Source organism: Gracilinanus agilis, chromosome 2 (assembly GCF_016433145.1).
Source record: "Gracilinanus agilis isolate LMUSP501 chromosome 2, AgileGrace, whole genome shotgun sequence".
NCBI lineage: Eukaryota > Metazoa > Chordata > Mammalia > Didelphimorphia > Didelphidae > Gracilinanus > Gracilinanus agilis.
In genome coordinates this window covers 402,468,313-402,489,175 of record NC_058131.1, presented here as the reverse complement: position 1 = coordinate 402,489,175, position 20,863 = coordinate 402,468,313, and the positions used below count along the sequence as shown (strand labels likewise).

At 41.6% G+C, this 20,863-nt stretch overlaps 4 protein-coding genes across 4 annotated transcripts in view; 3 read left to right on the top strand and 1 right to left on the bottom strand.

Moving 5' to 3' along the window:
- Nucleotides 1-3,807, top strand: part of LOC123233857 (transmembrane and coiled-coil domain-containing protein 6-like) — an 18,434-nt gene extending 14,627 nt beyond the window's left edge. The window contains exons 2-5 of the mRNA XM_044659891.1: nucleotides 495-607; nucleotides 863-975; nucleotides 1,270-1,453; nucleotides 3,428-3,807. Of these exons, the coding sequence (XP_044515826.1) occupies nucleotides 495-607; nucleotides 863-975; nucleotides 1,270-1,453; nucleotides 3,428-3,508 (491 nt within the window). The 3' untranslated portion in view covers nucleotides 3,509-3,807. The remainder of the gene's footprint in view (nucleotides 1-494; nucleotides 608-862; nucleotides 976-1,269; nucleotides 1,454-3,427) is intronic.
- A 45-nt stretch (nucleotides 3,808-3,852) lies between these two features.
- On the top strand, nucleotides 3,853-6,960 carry TMCO6 (transmembrane and coiled-coil domains 6). Its single transcript, XM_044664548.1, has 8 exons — nucleotides 3,853-3,988; nucleotides 4,147-4,232; nucleotides 4,441-4,557; nucleotides 4,900-5,011; nucleotides 5,185-5,371; nucleotides 5,737-5,831; nucleotides 6,104-6,271; nucleotides 6,603-6,960. The coding sequence occupies exons 3-8, from the start codon at nucleotides 4,472-4,474 to the stop codon at nucleotides 6,747-6,749; spliced, it is 795 nt and encodes a 264-aa protein (XP_044520483.1). The 5' UTR covers nucleotides 3,853-3,988; nucleotides 4,147-4,232; nucleotides 4,441-4,471; the 3' UTR covers nucleotides 6,750-6,960.
- Nucleotides 6,961-7,037: 77 nt separating this feature from the next.
- Nucleotides 7,038-8,347, bottom strand: NDUFA2 (NADH:ubiquinone oxidoreductase subunit A2). Its single transcript, XM_044664556.1, has 3 exons — nucleotides 8,209-8,347; nucleotides 7,774-7,880; nucleotides 7,038-7,234 (listed from the first exon to the last, which is right to left on the bottom strand). The coding sequence occupies exons 1-3, from the start codon at nucleotides 8,310-8,312 to the stop codon at nucleotides 7,143-7,145; spliced, it is 303 nt and encodes a 100-aa protein (XP_044520491.1). The 5' UTR covers nucleotides 8,313-8,347; the 3' UTR covers nucleotides 7,038-7,142.
- Nucleotides 8,348-8,683: 336 nt separating this feature from the next.
- IK (IK cytokine) lies at nucleotides 8,684-20,236 on the top strand. The gene is made up of 20 exons (XM_044664534.1): nucleotides 8,684-8,806; nucleotides 9,020-9,086; nucleotides 9,741-9,833; nucleotides 10,094-10,153; nucleotides 11,524-11,691; nucleotides 11,912-12,026; nucleotides 12,222-12,292; nucleotides 12,386-12,432; nucleotides 13,716-13,879; nucleotides 13,997-14,105; nucleotides 15,877-15,916; nucleotides 16,080-16,305; nucleotides 16,931-16,949; nucleotides 17,349-17,427; nucleotides 18,333-18,413; nucleotides 18,678-18,735; nucleotides 19,347-19,435; nucleotides 19,600-19,708; nucleotides 19,950-19,984; nucleotides 20,060-20,236. Exons 1-20 carry the CDS (start codon nucleotides 8,791-8,793, stop codon nucleotides 20,085-20,087), a joined length of 1,674 nt encoding a protein of 557 aa, XP_044520469.1. The 5' UTR covers nucleotides 8,684-8,790; the 3' UTR covers nucleotides 20,088-20,236.
- The last annotated feature ends 627 nt before the right edge of the window (nucleotides 20,237-20,863 follow it).

The following is a 20,863-nucleotide window of genomic DNA, read 5'->3' as shown; positions in this document are numbered from 1 at the left end:
TCTCCAGCCCTAGTTCCTTCTGACCCCTCCTCTTCTCCTTGCCCCCATTACTTACCTAGAGCCCCGGAACCCTATATCACCCCCCCAGCCCTTTTGACCCTACCCTCTTCCCCTTAAGATCCCAGCCCTGCCCTAACCTAAGCCCCAGGCCCTTATGATCCCCCAGGCCTGAGCCCTTGGCACTTATGGTCCATTCCTCCCTCCCAAATTCTGTCCTCTGTGATCTCTGGCTCTGAGCCTTAGGCCCTAATTACCCCTAGTCCTGGTTTGGCCCCTTTAGCCGCCAGCTCTGGCATGAACCTTTGATCTCTGTCCCCCAGCTTTGTTCTGGGCTTCCAGCCTCTTTAGGCCCTGTATCCTTTAGCTTTGGCCTGAACCTCTGGCCTCAGGCTCCTAGTTTTGGCCTGAGTTTTTGGTACATGTCCTCTAGCCCTGCCCTTATCCCCCCATGTCCCCTAGATTGGGCTTGAATTCCTGACCTCTCTGTTCCCCAGCTCTAAGGAAGGCCAGGCGGGAACAGCACCTGGTCAGCAAGAGACTGCTGAGGGACAGTGACCTAGAAGAAGCCAGAGATGAGTTTCCAAACAGGCCCCTGGAAGAACTGGAGGTGAGATATCTGGAGTAGTACCTGTGACTTTTCAGGCAGGATAAGGGGTTCTGGTCAGGCTGTGCTGTGCCTTGAAACACTATCCAAGTGAATTCAGAGCACTTATTATGTTATTAGTGCTTAATAGTTTTGTTGGTATGTTTCACCATGGGATAGTCCAATGTTTACCTGCTTTGAAAGATTTCTGAACCACATGCTCTATCTTTGAATAACTCCACTTTGTTTCCTTTCTCACCTGGTCCTTGGGCCCTCCAGGTGCTACACTTACTGAGGATGTCTCAGCGGGGAACTGAAAAGGAGAAAGAGAAGGCATTAATCAGCCTCCGGCATAGCCTGCAGCATCCTGAGACCCAGCAGACTTTTATCCGGTTAGTAAATCTCCCCAGTGGCCTAAGTACTTTGGGTATGGAGTCATCCTGGAAGCAGAAATTTGATTCCTGGGGAAGGAAGGCCATTTAGGAAGGTGGTTAGATTTCCCAGGATCCTGTCGTCAAACTCTTTTGTTTTGGAGACCGAGAAATGAGAACCAGAGAATTGAAGTTTCTTGCCTAAGGCCAGTTGTAGAGCTGAGCTGAGAATCCTGTTCTGGATTGGTTTGGGGATGGAAAGGGGAGGGGCCAACTTGCAGGGGCTGAGCTGAATTCTGGCATTTGGTATTGCAGGCTTGAAGGCAGTATTCGAACACTAATTGGACTCTTGACAAGCAACTGGGCCTCACTTCAGATGGAGGCAGCTCGGTGTCTGCATGAGCTCTCCCATGCTGACCAGCCCAATGTGGCGGAAGCCTGCCTGCCGTCCACATCCTACCTCCTCACCTACCTTTCTGGGCACAGTGCTGACTTCATAGTAAGAGCTCCCCCATTCCCTTCCACTCTTCCCTCAGTGTGTGGGATCCAGAGGGGACTAATTAGAGATCATCATTTCAATCACTTCATTTTATAGCTGATGGAACCGAGGCCCAGAGACGTTAAGCAGTCTTGCTAAGGGTCACACATAAAGCAGGTGGCAGAGCTGAGATTCCTGAACCCAGCAGTTCTAAGTCCAGTGTTCTTTCAGCCACATTATTGCCTCCATTTATCCTATCTTTTTCATTTCCAGCCTCAAAATCATATGGCTAATATATAATTCTCATTATTATTACTTTAAATAGCTGGTCTTTAAGAGGATATATACTTTTTATTTCTTATCTTTTTAAATTTTGTCATTCTATTAAAATTTTAACATTGAACACCAATAAACCAGTAAGCTTGCTTAGTAACTATTATATTTAAGTTATTCACTTATATTTGAATTCATTTCAGAGCATAAATCATCATACAAGAAGTGAGGCAGCATGGTGTAGGTAGGGAATTGACTTTGGAATCGGGAAGTCCTGAGTTCAAGTCCTGTCTGGCACATACTGTGTGACCCTAGGCAAGTTGCTTGACCTTTTTAGTGTCCAGGCAAATTGATGAGACTATCTTAGGGCAGGTTCTGATCTGAGTTGGTAGTTTCTTCACCTGGAGTTTCCTACATGAATATAATTTGTAGGCCTAGTTTTTTAAAAAGCATCATACTGAAATCAGGAGGACCTGGGTTCAAATGTAGCCTCAGATATTGCCTTACCATGTGACCCCAGGCAAGTCACTTGATCCCAACTGCTGACCTAACCCTTACTGCTCTTCTGCCTTGGAATCCATACTTGGTATCAATTCTAAAACTGAAGATAAAGGTTTAAAAAAAAAAGCACCACGTATACATTTTTTCATCTTTTTATGTCAGATGTTCTTAGCCTGGGGGTCCATGGTCTTAAAGAAAATTATACTTTATTCATTTTAACAATCATTTTAAAAAACTGATTTTCCACTCTCGATCGAGCCCTTTTTCCACCCATTGAGAAGGCAAGCAATATGATCTCAATTACACATGTGAAGTCATGCTAAACATTTCCATATTAGCCATGTTGCCATGAAAAAAGAACAAAAAAATAAAGTGAAAAAAGTATGTTTCAATCCATATCCAGAATTATATAATTCTCTCTGGCCCATGAACTTAAAACAAAACAAAACAACTTGACCATTCTATCTTAATATAATCAGTTTCCTTTGTAATCCTAAACATTTTATTTTATGCATTTAAAAGCATTATTCTGAGAAGGGTTCCAAAGGTTTCGCCAAACTGCCAAAGGGATCTGTGATGTAAGAAAGATAAAGTACACTGATTTAAGTCTTCATTCAGATTCTTTGTCCATTTCTTCTCATTAATTTCCCTATTTATATAGTATAATGTATATTCCATTCTTATGGCTCTGCTTTTTTCAGTTGACATTTTCACAAAGGTTCCACAGATTGAAAGCTAGAAAGGAGCGCAGAGGTCATTTAGTCCAAACTCTTCATTATACAGATGAGGAAACTGAGGCCAGAGAGGTTAAATGACTTATTCAAGGTCTCACAGGTAACAGAACTGGGACCCAGATCCTTTGACCCCTCTCCTCCCAAATCCAGTGATCTTTTCCACTATAGCATGCTGGTCACACCAGATTTTTTTGTATACCTTATACTTGTTTTATTTGTATAGAACAATTTATATAACCATTTTCCTATTGAACATTTAAGTTGTTTCTATTTTTAAAAATTACATATACTGTCATGATAATCACCTTTGCACAAACTTTTTGATAAGATTTTCAGAGTAAATTTCTGACAAAGGAAATATTGGATCATGGGGGATATATTCTCTTGCCAATTTTTAGCCTTTACCTTTGCCAGCAGGTACATAATCAGATGTATATTATCGCTAAGAATGACTTGTTTTCTCTCTGTTCCTCTTGGTCTTTTTGAGGTCAGACACCTAGTGATGGAATTTGGATCCAAGGGCCTGGTTCCAGACTCATGTCTGTCAATCCACTGCTCAGATGCCTGAAACCCTGTCTCCCACTGCCATTCCACTACAGGACCTAGTATCAGAATCAATGACTCTTGGACCCACATTATGTCACATGTCCTTTATAAGTCATATTATTAGCATTAACTAAAAGGCTGGTATAAAGAATGAGTAGGTACTGAACCCTAGCTTCTGATTTCCCGGTACTCTGGAATGAACAACTCTGCCAATGTGTCCAGTCTGATGTTAATCCCTCAGGGGCATGGGCAGGGCCCTGGGGGTGGCCAGTGTTCACTTGTTGAAATGTAGAATTCCTGGGCTCAGATTTATTGATAAAAAGGTTTCAAGTATTCTCTTCTTAGTCCAGGGAAGGGAAAAACCTCAGAACTTTTTCTTGTTCCCTTCTGTTCTCAGGAGTTATGTCTCTATACACTAGGCAACCTGGCTGTGGAGAGTGAGGCTGTGAGGAGGCAGCTTCTGCCACAGGGCATTATTCCAGCTCTTGCTACATGCATCCAGGTGAGGGATCCTGTGTTTTTCCTTCCTCTTACCCCCTGCATGCCTTTACTGTTTGGGTAGGATGGCTTTAGTCACTGCTTTCTGCTTAGAAGGCAGTCGATGTACTTGGGCCTCACAAAGCTTTCTCCTTCATTAAGATCCTCATTGTCTTATTCCAGTCCCCTCATGCAGCTGTTCTGGAAGCTCTTGGCTACACCTTATCACAACTTTTGCAGGCCAATGAAGCTCCTAAAGAAATCATTCCGTGAGTAAATTTTCAGTCATTTGGGATGGAAGTACCAGAAAGGGCAGAATGTGGTGACCAAAGAGACTCAGCCTGCTTATTTTCCAATTTCCTACCCTACTGAGAAGGGCCTCAGGTTTGAGTGCCATCTTCACTCATAGTGGGGTCTTGATGGGAACCTTGCATTTAATACTCAGACTCCAATTCATTGTGCCCCTTTGACCCACAGCCTTGTCTTGGACTCTGCCATCCTACCGAACATGCTTCGACTTCTACACCCTAACCCAGAGCTGGGGGCTAGTGTTGCTGTGGAATTTGCCTGGTGTCTTCACTACATTATCTGCAGGTACTATGAGCCCAAACTAGGAATGCCACCCATAGATGTACTTAGGAACATGATCCTGTGCACCCATGGCTATGGCATAAAAAAGCTACAGCATAGTATTTCTGCAGGGAGAGGGGTGTGGCAGTTCTTGATTCATACCTTTTTCTTTTCTTGAGGTTTGGAACACAATTTTAAGTACCATTTTTCACCTTTAGTTCACCCGATGTAAGTCCTAGGCGTCATATTGCTTCTGGCTGCCTCCAAGCTAGTAACAGAATTTTTTTTTCCTGGCCTTGTGGCTTAGATCAAGACTTAAGAGACCCAGGATGTAGGGACATGACTATATTTTCTCCTCCACTCCAGCCAGGTGAATAATCCCCTGCTCATTGCTCGAGGAGCTTTGTCCAGTCTGGGGATATTACTGTTGGACTTGGCTAGGGCTGCCTCAGGATCTGTGGATACAGGACTGGATCTGGTAAGTAAAGGGACATCACTGAGGTATTCCTCGCCACTTGGGAGAACCAGGTACGTCTTCAACCCTACTTAGGGGCAAGGGATGGCCTTGCATTACTCTTTACATTTCACATGGTCGTCAGCACCCAGCTAGTCCTTTTGGCCTCCTGGCCACCTGGTGTCTTACCTTTGCAGTTGGCTTGCCCAGTACTTCGGTGCTTTGGTAACCTGCTGGCAGAGGAAGGAGCAGCTGAAGCAGGGGTACGAGCAGATTTTGGAGATGAGCGAATTATAGTGGCCATGTTTATCCTCATGGAGTTCTTCATCCAGCATCAACCTAGCCTGGTTCCCGAGTGCCTCTGGGTCCTCAATAATCTCACTGGTATGTGATGGGACTGAGTCATTGTAATGACTTTTTAAGTTAACAGTGGCTTCTCTAAACATCTGGGGATCTCTCTCAGTTTAAACTGAGATAGAAACAGATGAGAAAAGTGTTTCATTACCATTTTTTAAAAGCCCTTATTTTGTTTTAGTAACTACTCTTGAGGACTAGGCATATGGGTTTAAGTGACTTGTCTAGGGTCACACAGTTAGGAATCTGATACCAAATTTGAATTCAGGACCCCCATCTCCAGGCCTGGCTCTCAATCCACTGAGCCAGTTGCCCCCCTCTCACCCTTTGTTACCTTTTTACAAATGCTTTGGCCTTGTTCTGTGAGTAACTTGGTCATGGTGCCTCTCCTCTAGTAAAGGATCCTGGCCTCTGCAGTGCATTGCTCTCCCTGGATCTGGTTGCTCCTCTCCTGCAACTCTTACCCATTTCTCGGGTGGTTCGTATATTGGTAAGTAACAGTTGGAGCTTTTGTTCATTTAGAGGCTAGGGGCACAAGAACTTATTTTGTCCTTTCAGTTAGCCTGGTATAGCAAGGAACAAATAAAGGAGTCAGGAGTTACGATGTTTCCGTCTAAATCTTACTAGCTATGGCTATGGATGTTGTATAGCTACTTGAAGCTTTAGCTTCCTCATCCATAAAATGAAGATAATTTGCTTGCTAACTAAAAACACTTCATAAGTTCTAAAGTGCTGTTTACATAACTGTTATTGTATTTGTAGGTGCTCACAATCCTGTGCAACATTGCAGAGAAGGGTCCTTTCTACTGCCAAAGGCTCTGGCCAGGTCCTCTTCTCCCTCACTTGCTAGATATCCTGACCCTTTCTGACTCAGAGGTGGTAGGCCAGAGCCTGGAGCTATTGCAGCTGCTGTTTGTACACCAGCCTGAGGTAGGTTTTGATTTGGGTTCTGTGTACATACTTTTTGAGCCCTTGTAGTTTTGTAGGCTCAAGGTGGATCCCAACCCTAGCTTTATCTTAACCAGCCTTGATATTCTATATAGGCAGATATTCCCTCCCTGCTGCACCTCCCCTAATGAAATGCTTTTCCCCAGTTTTATTCAATATAGAGAATATAGCACCCCCCCTAAGACTCAGCACCTCTTTAGGGTTCTCTTTATCCCTTAGAAAAGTGCAAGGAGGATGTGAACCTTTCCTTGAGGAGATAGGAAAAACTGAAATTGTATGCCCTACCACAAAACCTTTCTTGCTTCCTAACCAGGCAGCTCAGGACTTCTTACAGCATGCTGGGCTACAGGCCTTGGAAAAACACAAAGAAGAGGTGGACCTCCAGGACCGTATCCAAGCTCTCCAGGAGGTGGCGCTGGGGGGAAATTCACTTGTACCGAATGCATTGGCACTGCCATAGCCTCTCCCTTGCCTGTCCCACTTTGGTTCAGAAGTTAATCGTCCTTAAGTTTCCCTTCAAGAATGACTAAATGGGCATCAGGTCCTGGCTGCTCAGAGTCCTGTCCCATTTCCTGTCCCCCCTCCCTCCCTTCTTCCTTTTCCCTCTTTCATATATCACAGCATCCCTTAGAAACGAAAAGTTGTATTACATTAAATTTCCTCGGTCACAATGTTGGTGGTAAAATGTGTGTGTTTGGGGGAAGGAGGGTAGAGGGAACATTCAGGAAAATCACAGTTCAATACAATACAAAGTTTACATGAAAGGATAATTTTAAAATATGTGGTTATTTCATTCTCAGTTCATCAGAGCCCAAGCTTTGAGGAAGCTCTTCTTAAGGATTCTCTTGAAACTTCAGGCTTTGCCATTCATCACATTGGCTATGGCTGTGGCCACTTGTTCACTACTGAGGTTGTTCAATGAAATATTCTTCTCCTGGCCAAAAGCTGAGGATAAAATATTTAGGAAACATCTATGCATGTACACTGATCCAGATGGCCTATATTAAGTACTAAATGACTTACTGACATTCAGAAAAAGGATAAATCATTACAGGCTGTAGTGATTATGGGATTTGGGGGGGGGAAAGGTCTTAAAAACTTACCTCGGGGCTTTCTTATTTTTAACTGATGGTATCAGTTTAAGAAATTCTTGGTAGCTTTGGTGATAAACTAGCACTTGAGACCAAATATGGGAGGAATAAGAAAGATGAGGCAAAGGGTCTGGACACCCTGTCATTGCATCCATCTCCTCTATTGCACTAGTAGGTCCAAGTTAAGGAGTTTGGCCTAGCTCTTAACCCTGGGATTCCTTTTCTGCCTTTTAGACCTTTCCATACGATTATATCTATAGTTCTCCCCTATTAGAAAAACCCTTCACAGCTATAGTGGGGGCTGCATTAAGTAGTGTCCTAGGCCAGAAGCCCTCTAAGCCATGGGCTAGGTTGCTCCCCACCATCCCAAGGGAGTCCCGTGCCCCAGCTCACCATAGCGGACCCACAGTTTAGGCTGCACCTCGGAGCACTCACGGATCAGGATGGGGAAGTCGGGGTTCGCCTTCTTCAGTTCCACGTAGTGTTTCTCAATGAAGTCCCTAAAGGACGGAGTAGAAAGAAGTAGTAGTTCGCCTTTACATTCCGCATTAAGGTTAGGGGAGCATCAAAACATACTTAAAAAGATGTTAGAAGCCTCAGTCATCATTCCCGTTTTACAGGTGAGAACACTGAGGATCAGAGAGGCTGAATAATTAGTTCGGGCGCAATAGGGGTCAGCGAGAGGCCGCATTCCCTTTCTCCGCCCTGCCTCCTCCGCGGGCTTCTCCGCCCTGCCTCCTCCGCGGGCTTCCCCGCACTGCGGGGTGACCCCCTGCAAGGTCGTGACCTTCCGACCTCCGCCCACCTTCCCCTCCAGTCCAACCACACCTCACTCCTTGGCTGCCGGCCGAGCGTTGGCACAAGTGGATGCGGATCTCCCTCAGATTCTTGCCCACCTTGGAGGCGATTCCACGAACTGCGGCAGCCGCCATCTTTTCCAGAGATCTGGGAATGACTTCTATTTCAGCAGTCTTCGGAAGTAAAGCCGCTTGTACGGCCAATCAGAGGGAGGCATGATCCACCTCATCAATCAGCTTGGTGCTGCTCTGCCCTCCTCGGCGAATCGTATCAGTAGTCCCTTAGAACTGGCTAGATGCGGGGAAAGGGGAGGGGAGAGGGAAAGGCGACGTGGAATTCCGCCAATTACATCAGAGCTACTGAGAGGTCCGACGGTTTACTCTCCGCCCACTTTTTGCTCATTTCCTCTGGAATCGTTCCCGTCTACGTGAGCGGAGTAGCCATGGTAATTACTCGTGAGGAAGGTGGGGCCAATTTGAGGCGGAAGCAGACCTTGTCGCAGAGCATTGTGGGTTACGGCTCGTGTATCCTGTAAGTAACTAGCTTCCGGACCTGGGCCTCCAGAGGTGCCGTTTGTTTTTGTTTTTTTTGGGTGCCGAAGCCGGAGTCACGATGCCGGAACGGGATAGTAAGTGCCACGCTCTGTTCCTTCCCCCTGAACCTCTCCCTCGGGTCAGTCCTCGGCATTAAAGGCCTTCGGTGCGACTGTCTTGGGGCTCTTAGGACCAGACTGGGCGGGGGATTGGGGAGGGCCCTTGTCACAGCTCCGAGCTGGATTTCCCGGGGTCCAGCAAACGCGCCCCGAGGAGAGCAGGGGAGTTCAGTCTTTTGTTTTTTTTAGGTGAACCATTCTCCAACCCTCTAGCCCCCGATGGCCATGATGTGGACGATCCTCACTCCTTCCACCAGTAAGTGTACTGGCATTTAGCGCAAAGAACAGAGGGGGCTTCTTTGGTAGGTTGGGACTGTGAAATTTTGATCTTGTGCTTTAAGGTGCACCTCAAATTACTCGCTCGTAGAAGTGACTTTCAGCTCTTAAAGACAATGCCAGCTTAAGAAGGTCCTGCTACAGTTTCATATGTGGGGCATTCAGTAGTGACATCCTTTATGGCTTCTGGGCAGCAGCTTAGCTGGGAAGACAGTACCTGCTGTAGTGGGAAGAATTTGGAGTCAAGACTTCTATCTGTAATCTGGGCTTTGCTATTCATTATCTCTTTGAGGAGGGATAACTAGATGATCCCTCTAGTTCCTTATAATTTGGAAAGGTTCATTATTTAATAGAAGACAGTTTGCCAGGTGATGAATTTCTTCAGCCATAGGAAGATTTTTATTTAATAAACTAAAATGTGGAGAGTTTGGATTCTATGGCAATGGGAGTATTGTCTGGAATCAAGGGTACTTCAAATAATGAATGTTCCTATTTGTTTACTCTACACAACATAACTAATTGTATAGAGAAGTAATAACTACCTGTGGAGAAAAAGAGGCACCAGAAAGAAAACAGACTGAAGAAATGCTCATTTTGTCTCCATATTTTATAATCTTACGTCTTGTTTCACTAGGTCCAAACTCACCAATGAAGACTTCAGGAAGCTTCTTATGACTCCTAGAGCTGCTCCCACATCTGCACCACCATCCAAATCTCGACATCATGAGTAAGCTGATGTATTCTTCCAAGTCATTTCCCAATTGTTTCTTTATTCCTATTGCATATTTTCTTATAGAAAATATTTAGAAAAGTAAAGAGTAGGAAGGACCATTTTGTTGAGGCCCTGGTTGAGTTGGGAGTCAATCTATTCTTCTGCATACATTCCTTTGGGATTTCTTGTTTGTCATCAATTTTTTTTTTGAAGTTGCCTCTTGGGATTTGTGAGGCTACGCTAGCCAATTATATGTTTGGATTTTCTACTTTTAGGATGCCAAGGGAATACAATGAGGATGAAGATCCAGCAGCACGAAGGAGGAAGAAGAAAAGGTAAGAGAAAAGGAAGGGGAGGTTAGATCTTAAAAGTGGATACTGTCTTTACTGAGTGGGATCAAGTTTGGTCATAAGAGTTAGCTGTGTTAGAACATAGTTCTTAAGTAACTAAAATTTATTTTTCTTAGAAACTCTCCAGTTTTTTTCCTTGTTAGGGGAGATTTGTGCTCAAAGGGAACTTTTTCACTTAGAAATCACATAAGTTCTCTCTCGGTCTGGTATTTTGATTTCTTTGTTTTGGGATAGGTAAAAAAGAATTATGAGTTGGAAACCCATATTAATCTTGTGGAGCTGTGTAAGGAAATGACTTAGTGCTAATAGAGTCTCAGTAATTTGGAGGTGACTAATCAGGAAGGGGCTCATCAGTGACTGAGAGAGCATTAGGTATCATCTTCCATTGTAACTATATCAGAAACTTCATTGTTCAGAGAAAGGGAACCACTGTGTGTAAGGGGTAAAAAGGGGTTTTGATTGGGTGAATATTAAAAGGTTTGGTTGTCAGAGAATTGAATAATTATCATTCCCCAATTAAAGAATAACCTCAAGTCAATTGACCTTTATGAAAGTTTATTTACAAATGTGGAGAGGAAAAGGAAATAAGGAAATGAGAGAGAGGAGAAGATAAGTAATCTAACACACTAGTTAATTTGCTCCAATCCCCTAGTTTTACCCAGGCAGATCTAATTAACCCTCAGCCAAGGGAATTTCAGCCTTGAGCCCAAGGCTGGAAACTCAGAGGCTCTGGAGGTGAATGAAGCAAAAGCTTCAGCCATAGTCTCTTTTGAAAGGGAAGTTCCTTAAGAGAAGTTCAGGAAGATTCAGTCTTTACCCTCACCAAATGGAATTCCAAAGGAAAGATTTAAGAACAGTCTCACCAAAGTCTCAGGGTCCCAGCACCAGAGCTCCTCCATGTCCAAGCATTGAACAAGAAGAGAGCAGCTGAATTCACTGAACTCTCTTTTAAAGGGGCTTCTTCTGTGTCATTTCCTGTGCCTTCCTCCTAGTTAATGTATCCAATCACAACAGACGATTTTTTTAGGACTGCCCAGGAGGCAGTCAGTAAATTTTGATTTGTCACTCACTCTAGCACATGTGGGTCACAGACCTCCCAACTTGTGAGTTAAGTGGAGTTGTTTAAACTTTTGGCGATTAGATTTGAGAATGGGCAGGATAGATTTAATCTCATTATCACATGTGATAAGGTGGTAACATAAGTAACTGGGAATCAGGGAGTGCGTTCTTTGACCAGAGGTATTTGGATGAGCATTGAGGGCAAAAATTTAGAGAACAGGGTTCCAAGTACTATCCAGGAATGGATTTATTATACATATATTTGAATTCCTTACATGCTGTCTTCTTATTCATAGTTACTATGCCAAACTCCGGCAACAAGAAATTGAGCGTGAAAGGGAGCTGGCTGAAAAGTATCGAGACCGTGCCAAAGAGCGGAGGGATGGTGTAAACAAGGATTATGAAGAAACAGAATTGATTAGTACCACTGCTAACTACAGGGCTGTGGGACCTACTGCTGAGGCGTGAGTACACTTTGGCCTATGTTCATTTAAGACTTAATTTTGTCAGCATTCTTGGTTGGGTTGCATAATTTTGAGCAAGTCGTTTAACTCCTCTGGTCTTTATTGTATTGTATATTGTAACATTGAACTTCTAGCCCCCTACCCATCTAAGCCAAGCCACTAGAACAACCCCTGTCAGTAATACTGGGTAGAACTGATAATGGTCTCCTTTGTTGCAAAGTGACAAATCTGCAGCAGAGAAGCGGCGACAGCTGATTCAAGAGTCCAAGTTCTTGGGTGGTGACATGGAACATACTCATTTGGTGAAAGGCTTAGATTTTGCCCTTCTTCAGAAGGTGAGATATTTTTGTTTTGCTTGTGAGTTAGGGATATTCTTGGAATACTGAATAGTCTTCAGTCCTCAGGGCAGGACAACTTTGGTGAATTGAAAGAAACCAATTTCTGGCTTTTCTGGTATTTTCTCTATTAAAGGTAGAATTTTAGGATATAGTCAAAACTGTCTCAAACAGGCCTCTGGTTCCTTCTTTTAGGTTCGAGCTGAGATTGCCAGCAAAGAGAAAGAAGAAGAGGAGATGATGGAAAAACCTCAGAAGGAAACAAAGTGAGTACATAATTGGGGAAGATTTTAGAGGCAGAGTAACAGGACTTGGATTGACAACAGAATCGACTAAAAGCTTATTTCTTGTTTCTTCAGGAAAGATGAAGATCCTGAGAATAAGATTGAGTTTAAAACTCGTTTGGGTAAGAGCAGAAATCTTGTTTTAATGCCTATATACTTTTTGTTTTCGATGAGAATAGATCTTAAAAGAAACTGAAACATCATCAAGTAAAAATGCAGCAGAATTGTGCAATTATGGCAGAATTTTTTAAAATTCCACATATTTGTTGTTTCTCTTTCCTCCTCCTAGACTACAATATTTCTAACTTGTGCCCTGGACACTAAACATTGAATGCCAGTTTGAGGCTTAATCTAACATCAACTCTGTGTCTTTATGAATAAAAAAATAGACATTTAAATTTCACTTTCCTAAAAGTAATTTTACATGACTTTAATTCACATTTTGTAAGGCATATAATGAGAGATGTTACATATTCTGTAAACCTAGACAAAGGTAGATTGAGATTTGCATAGGATAGTGCAAATTAAAAAATTTATGATACCTCTGGTATCTTTTATCAGCTTTCTGCCAGAGCTATGAAAACTTGCTTGAAAAACTCACTGTAGAGCAAAAACATCACCAATCTGACTTTTAAGTCCTTTTAAAGCACTTAATATATGGCAGAATGTCCTAATTATGTTATAGTTAAGACAGATCATTACTCACATGAGAATCTATGCCTTTTGCTTTCATGGCAAGTTTTATGGCTTAGACACTTCTAATGGAGCTTAGTGGAGAAAAATTCCTATTTGAAGGAAAAAAATTTAAGGTCCTTGGGATTGACTCTTGCATAAATTTTTCTATTAAAGTTGTCTTATCCTTTTAAATTCCCACTGTTTCAATCATGGGAAATGTCAGATTATTAGAGAAGATGAATGGAGAAATCAGTGGCTGTAGGAACCTGTCTGTATTCTACACTAAATCCTTTGTTGTATTTAATTTGTTAATCTTTAGTTAGCTATCTAATTTTACTTTCTGCTACTTCCTAAGAGATAATCAGTCTCTTAGTCTCCAGCCTTACTTTTTCTTGCCTCTTGTGGTATTGTTTGTGTTTTCTCCACTCCAAATAGAATATCCTTCTCTTTTTTATCTGTCTAAATTCTATTCATTCTTCTTGGTCCAGCTCAAATCTTGTCTATCTCCTTTTTTAAAGATCTGACCACCCATTAGAGCACTGATTTTTCCCCTTTATGACTCTCTGTAACACTGACAGTCAGTGCTCTACATTTTACCATTTTTTTCCTATTTCTTTGCTATTTTTATTAAGCTTGTCTCCTCAAGAGTATAAACCCTTTGAAAATTAAGGCTGTCATGTGACAGTGTCAGGCTCACAGTAGGCACTCATTGATTATCCTCCTCTCTTAGGCCGCAATGTTTACCGTATGCTCTTCAAGAACAAAGCTTATGAACGAAATGAGCTGTTTCTTCCAGGCCGAATGGCATATGTAGTAGATCTGGATGATGAATATGCAGACACAGACATCCCCACTACGCTTATCCGAAGCAAAGCTGATTGTCCTACCATGGAGGTACTTGCCCAAATATTCCCTAGGACTGGCCTTTTTATGAAAGGTGAGAGGGATGTTTTCCTCCTAGAAATAGTCTTTTCTCAATTGATTGATTTATTTTCTTCTTGGAATTTTCAGGCCCAGACAACCCTAACCACAAATGATATTGTCATTAGCAAATTGACACAGATCCTCTCCTACTTGCGGCAAGGCACCCGGAACAAGAAACTGAAGAAAAAGGACAAAGGTGCCTGGAAGATTTTGGGGAAAGACTTTCATCTTCCTTGGGGACTGAGTCTTGTGGTGACATTTATTTAGCGATATTTGTTCAAGGGCTTTTTTGTCCCTTTTGCTTTGGGAGAGATATAAGAAGTGAGGGAGAGCCTTGAGAATTGTGGAATAGGAGGACCATTGTCACAGTTAGGACTGGCATAAAACTGGAACATTTATTTCTCTCTTACCAATTTGAGAGGTAGTGAAATGGGATGGGGCATATTGAGAACAATGTTGTTAGTTCTTCCTTTATACCCTCTCTGTTCCTGCATCCCTGATCAAAAAGTGTTTATGAGGCATCTACTATATACAGAAGAGCCCATGCTAGATACTAGAGGGCAGTGATGGGCAAACTTCGGGCTGAGGGCCAGATACAGTCCCCGGAAATGTTCTATCCAGCCCCATGACATTATTCCTAATCTGATGAATACAATGAGTAGGATACAATACAATGAAACTTTGAAAGAGTTGCCTTAGAAACAGACTGACAGATGAGCATTTCCTTTCCTTTGGCCCCCTTTTTAAAAAGTTTGCCCATCACTGCTACAGGGGATAGATATTTTTGTATAGATATTTACAGTATGCTAACTCTCAGTTTCTGCATTGTTTAGTACAACATACCAAAATAGAGAGGTAGAAGTATTTTTTCTGTTGTGATTATGACAAAATATTTTCTTACTAATTATAGTGTTTTTGTTATATTTTATACCAGGTATCCCTTCCTTCTCACTACCCATTCCTCAGCTTCTTGAAATCTAGCCTCTGTTGTCACTACTTAGCTGAAATTGTGCTTCCAAAGGGCACCCATGAACTCTTTCATTTATTTATTTATTTGTTTAAATAAAAACTCTTACTGTTTGTCTCACAATTGATACTAAATATCGGTTCCATGGGAGAAGAACAGTATGGGCTAGGCAATTGGGGTTAAGTGACTTGCCCAGGGTCATGTAGCTAGGAATTGTCTATTTTAACCTATGATCTTCTGTTTCCATGCCTGGTGCCCTGACCATTGAGTCACCTTACTGCCCCTTGTGAACCATTTTTTTTTTTTTTAAATAAAAATTCTTACTTTCCATCTTAGGCCAGGGTAACACAACTAGGAAGTATCTGAGGCCTCTTTGTCTCATCTGGCTCACAATTCACTGAGCCACCTATTTGCCCTTTCCTCATGAACTCAACTGCTAAATCCAGAGACTTTCCACTTCTTATTCTCTTTGAATTCTTGGCACTCTTTTATACTAGACCGTAACTATCTCCTCTGCCACTTTTTATAAATAATTTTTTCACCCTTTTATTATTGTTTTCTCTCAGCCTTTGTGACTCCATAATAGTCTTCTAGCTTCCTACTTTCTACCTCTGGATTGTTTGCTGGCTGCTGTTCTTTTGGAGCCTTCAGTGACTGGCAAAGTTTTGTCCTGACCTTTAATTTCTTTTGGTTTTTACGCTTAAATATTTTATTGTTTTTTTTAAACATTACTGTCTAGTATAAATAACTTGCCACCAAATAATAGGATCTTTTTCTTACATTTAGGATCCTTACTTTTAACTAATAGGTACAGTCAAGCAAAACAAATTTACACATTGGCCCTTGCATATGTGCCTCATTCCATCAGTTCTTTTCTGAGAGTGAGGAATGTGCTTCTTAGTGGATTATTTTAAGTAATATTAAGAGAAGAAAATTGATGGTGACACTGGGAATGAAGTGGCTCTACCTTGTTATCTTTATTCCTATTCTTTCTTTATAGGAAAGCTGGATGAGAAGAAACCTCCAGAGGCTGATATGAAGTATGTATATTAGTTTTTAATGTAAGTGTTCATAATAGGAAGGAAACTTTGTGAGAGACCAGATATTCCGGAAGATTGTGGGAAGCCTAGTCTAGGAATCCAACAACATAGTAGGGTCCACATATTTGGGTTGCTACTGACTTCTGGGTCTCTGCCTTTCTAGCATTTTTGAAGACATTGGAGATTATGTACCATCAACAACTAAGGTTTCAAGGGAAAAAGAACGAGAACGATATCGTGAAAGGGAGCGAGATCGGGACCGGGACCGAGAACGGGAGAGAGAAAGAGAGCGGGATCGGGAACGGGATCGGGAAAGAGAGCGGGATAGGGAAAGGGAAGAGGAAAAGAAGCGACACAGCTATTTTGAGAAACCCAAAGTGGATGATGAGGTGAGTCATAATATGGGTTCCAGAGTCTTTAACACATTCAGGAAGATAGACTAATTACTGAGACTGACTTTAAATACTTAAAATTCTCAGGACAGAAATTCCTATAAAGTTTTTTGGAGGGATCTAATATAATTTCTGTGGCAACTGAACCTTCCTGGAATATAATATGGAAATTCTGTGTTAGTAACATTTTTCCCGTTTCCATCTTATTTCTGCAAACTTTAGTGGGGATAATGGGAATTCAGAGGCAGAGGAGAGAGAATTAAAGGCAGTAGGCCCTTGAATCAGAGCAATGACTGGAAAAAGTGTGATATGAGGCTAATAGTTAAAGACCTATTAGTAGTAGTTTTTTCCAGAAGCATTTACAATATTCTGGATAGTGATATTATATAAAGAGGAATGGCATCCCTACTTGATAAAAAATTTGGCCATAGAGGAAAGTAAAATATCTCCACGTTAGCCTTCTAACAGAATGGGGAAAAACACAAAGATGGTGGAGGTTAGGAAGAGTGGATAAGAGGAGAAGAGGCTAGAAAGGACAGTAGATTTGTGAAATGTGATTGAGACTAAAAAATAGGTATTTTTGATATTTGACACTGACCATGCTCTTTTTTCCCCCTTTCAGCCCATCGACATTGACAAAGGTGAGTTATATTCATGTTGTTAAGCAGGTATCATGAAGTACTCTGAAGAGGCTGAAGCTTGCATCCTGTCTTCTATCCTTTATTGTAACCTGGCTTTAAATTCTGATACACTGCACAGATTAGAGATGGTATGTATGGAGCTGTCTGATTCTGGGTGACAGTTTCCATGATGTGCTCAAAGTAATCAGGTGTAGGGTTTTATTTTTCTGTTGATTTAGTTATGTTGACATAGGAACCCTGGTATTTGCACAGTAGTGGCTAGATACAGGAATTATTGCTAGAGAGATCATGGAGGGATCTGAGGCCCCCAAACTCCTCAGTCCTATTAAGAACTGGGCTTGAGTGGGGTTGGATCCTGGCCCAAGTCTCTCTTAAGAAGACAATGTTTTTTTTACTCAGGTCCTGGATCTGCCAAGGAGTTGATAAAGTCCATCAATGAAAAATTTGCTGGTTCTACTGGTTGGGAAGGTGGTGAATCATATCCTTTACAAAATAGGGTCATGAATTCTAAAAGAATTTTTTAGCTGCCTTCTATCTTTGATTCCTCCAAAATCTTACCTTATAGTTCTCTATTATACAGAGAGGTTTAACTTAGAGTTGCCCTTTCTTTATAGGGCATATTGGTAGTAGCTACTCTTTCTTTGGGTTTATACTCTCTCTATAGCCTTTATCCTGTGGGCTTGTTCTTTCTTCCTTCTTTTCTCTGGAGTCCACCCTTTGTTTCAGTGTATTCTTCTTCTTCCCCTTAAGACAGCCATTTCTATTAACAAGTAATAAAAATAGAAACTGGTTCAACAAATTTCACTAACACATCTCTCACCAGTCACATTCAAGAGTCCCCCACCTTTGCAAAAAAAGAAAGGAGGTGCATTCATATCTTTTCTTTGGAACCAAACTTGTTCATTGTAATTTATCAACATATGACTGTTTTATTATTCTTTCCATTTACTTTGCTTTAGTTAGTGTGTGTATTATTTTTTTTGCTTCCGCTTATTCTGTATCTCGGTTCATATTCTCATCTTTCTAGTAATCATAGCATTTTACACAGAATCATATTCATATACCAGACTTTTTAAAAGTTCTTCTCCAGTGGGCAACCAATATATGGGACAATCTACTTTTTGTGGCATTTATTATTGTAGTTAAAAAAAAAACACCGCCACCTTATCTTCTGTCTTAGAATCGAAATGCTAAGTATTGGTTCCAAGGTGGCAGAGCAGCCAGGAATGGGCATTTGGAGTCAAGTGACTTGCCCAGGATCACACTACTAGGAAGTGTCTGAGACCAAATTTGAACACAGGTCCTCTCTACTCCAGACCTGGCATTTTATCTGCAGTGCTATCTAGCTGCCCTTTCTTATTGTTGTACTTTAACATGGCACACACTGAAGAAACCAGAAGATAAGAAGCAGCTGGGCGATTTCTTTGGCATGTCCAACAGTTATGCAGAATGTTATCCAGCAACGTAAGTGAGGCTTTACTTTGGGAAGATGGGTATGGGTAGGATAGCTGGAAAATTGAAACTACAAATAAGGGAATTGGGCAGTGAAGTGAGTCTGAAATATCTGTCACTCAGGAGAAAAATGTCAGGATTGCCTGTGCCAATTGAGTCAGCTGTGAGGAGTAGGAGAAGTAAGAAGTTTTACTAGCCCAAGGGCAAAGGGCCTGCTCAGATTCCTAGGCAGACTTGATTCATTAAGGTAGTTGACTCTTTTTTGCCTCTTTTTAGAATGGATGACATGGCTGTGGATAGTGATGAAGAGGTGGATTATAGCAAAATGGACCAGGTATATATCTCTGTAAGGTTTATATTAAGAACTGGGGTTATGTTTTGGCTGGTCTGAGGGGCTGTCTTCGTATGTAGGAAAAAGAACAAGTTACTTGATTGAAAGTATATGTCTTATATTTTCCATGACCATTATTTAGTGCTCCATTGAGAAAATCAAACAGTAGCTTGGATGGTGGTGGGATTAGTAGCTCAAATGAATATAGTTTTGTACAGAAACAAAAATGAAAACAAAGATATTTTCATTTTATGATATTTTCCTTTGAACTCAGGTTCAAGGTAGGAGGGAGGATACAATTGTCATAGCTCATCATTTTAGCCAAGTTTCAAGATTTACTATATTTTTTAAACACAGCTGCTCATTGAGTGGCAAATGGGATTGCTTTAGCCTTTCTTCTTAAGATAGCAGAGAGGGCTTAGATGTCTGATTATCTTGGTAATAGATTGTTTTTGACAGCAGTTCCATTATCTCCAAAGAAGCCTACAACTAGCAAGAGATCCTACTTGGATTTCCCAGGCTCTGTCCTGAAACAGTGTTGAATGTGGCCCACAGGTCCTGTTACTGCAAACTAGAAAGATTCCTGATGACCACGATTTTCTTTCTTGCTATAGGGGAACAAGAAGGGACCACTGGGCCGATGGGACTTTGACACCCAGGAAGAGTATAGTGAATATATGAACAATAAAGAGGCTTTGCCCAAGTGAGTCTGGCACTGAAACCAAACCTGATCCTAGGAGCAGGGAAGGGGACAGAAGAGGGGCCAGGCTGGCCAAATTGAGCCCACCTAGGACCCTTCCTTTGAATCTTGCTGGCTCCATGAAACCTCATTATACTGTCACTTGACTTTTTCCATCTACCTTTTAGAGCTGCATTCCAGTATGGCATTAAGATGTCAGAAGGTCGGAAAACCAGACGCTTCAAAGAAACAAATGACAAGGCAGAGCTTGACCGACAGTGGAAAAAGATCAGTGCAGTGAGTCTAGGGAGGTGGGAAGTTGTAGATGGGACCAGAGGTCCAGATATTCCATCCCTTAGGCTTGGGGTTGAGAGAGCTTGGAAGGAAATGTCAGGGTTATCCTCTATACATGGGAGGGAATCGAGGTAGCCCATCTGGTGTCTAAGAGCTTCCATGGGTCCTTGTCTTCCTTCCCTTTCTCAAGGTAGGCTTAGATGTATGTGACCTTAGATGCATGTTATCTTCGTTCTTCTTGCAGATTATTGAGAAAAGAAAGAAAATGGAGGCTGACGGGTGAGAGACTTTTCATTTGGTTGGGGGGTGATTTGAACAAGTGTATTGATTATTGATACTATTTTTCCATTGTAGGGTTGAGGTCAAAAGACCAAAATATTAGTCCAGCACTCTAGTTCCTGGAAGATTACTTATCTGGATATTTCCCAACTTCCTTCTCTTCCCTTGCACTTTCTTCAGAGAGGCTGTAGTGTTCATGTGTATGAATGTATGAGATTGCATTGTTTTGACTAATAAAATCCAAGATAACGATTTCTTTTCTGCTGAAGAGATTGCATGAAGGGAAAAATATGGGGGATAATGAGATCAACTCCCATTTCTTAGGTTTTTGGAAAACATCAGTTTGGCCAATTTCATCATTTTGTTCTTCCTTCACATTCTAGCACATAGTTGGGTACAATAAATTTCACATGGGAAGTCATTTTAATTACCTGTTTACAAGCTGAGATTTCAGCATTATAGCTTGTGATTCAAGTGTTGATAACAAATACTAAATATTTCTTTCTCTTTCCAACATGTATTCAGCTGAAAATAACACTACCTGAGAGCCCCTTACTAGTGTAGTTTCAAACAGAAAGAAGAGGGAGATTATTAGTATCACATTTTCCTTTTTTAAAAATCCATTTTAATTTTTTCACATCAGTCTTTACCAAATATTCTACTTCAGTGATGCTTATAACAAAGGTACCTTTTACTTTTGTCTGTCCAAGTTATGAGGGCAGTGATTCCAGGAAAAGGGCTTGGTCTTTGATTATTGCCAATTTCACCTTAGGGTTGTATAATAGGGCTCTAGGTATGTGTTAAGAAACATTTTTGGGAATAAAAAAAAGTTAGCCTGTCCTGCCATCCATTGTACTAATACAGATATAGAGGACTGCC

What these genes read in the sequence shown, in the direction of transcription:
- TMCO6 (XM_044664548.1), top strand. Translation starts at nt 4,472, where the DNA reads ATGCTTCGACTTCTACACCCTAACCCAGAGCTGGGGGCTAGTGTTGCT. An exon ending in TGGATACAGGACTGGATCTG is followed by an intron (nt 5,012 to 5,184) that starts GTAAGTAAAGGG and finishes TTACCTTTGCAG; the next exon opens with TTGGCTTGCCCAGTACTTCG. An exon ending in GGTCCTCAATAATCTCACTG is followed by an intron (nt 5,372 to 5,736) that starts GTATGTGATGGG and finishes CCTCTCCTCTAG; the next exon opens with TAAAGGATCCTGGCCTCTGC.
- NDUFA2 (XM_044664556.1), bottom strand. Translation starts at nt 8,312, where the DNA reads ATGGCGGCTGCCGCAGTTCGTGGAATCGCCTCCAAGGTGGGCAAGAAT. An exon ending in GCCGGCAGCCAAGGAGTGAG is followed by an intron (nt 7,881 to 8,208) that starts GTGTGGTTGGAC and finishes TCCGTCCTTTAG; the next exon opens with GGACTTCATTGAGAAACACT. An exon ending in TAAACTGTGGGTCCGCTATG is followed by an intron (nt 7,235 to 7,773) that starts GTGAGCTGGGGC and finishes TTTTATCCTCAG; the next exon opens with CTTTTGGCCAGGAGAAGAAT.
- IK (XM_044664534.1), top strand. An exon ending in AAACCTCAGAAGGAAACAAA is followed by an intron (nt 12,293 to 12,385) that starts GTGAGTACATAA and finishes TTGTTTCTTCAG; the next exon opens with GAAAGATGAAGATCCTGAGA. An exon ending in ATTATAGCAAAATGGACCAG is followed by an intron (nt 18,736 to 19,346) that starts GTATATATCTCT and finishes TTCTTGCTATAG; the next exon opens with GGGAACAAGAAGGGACCACT.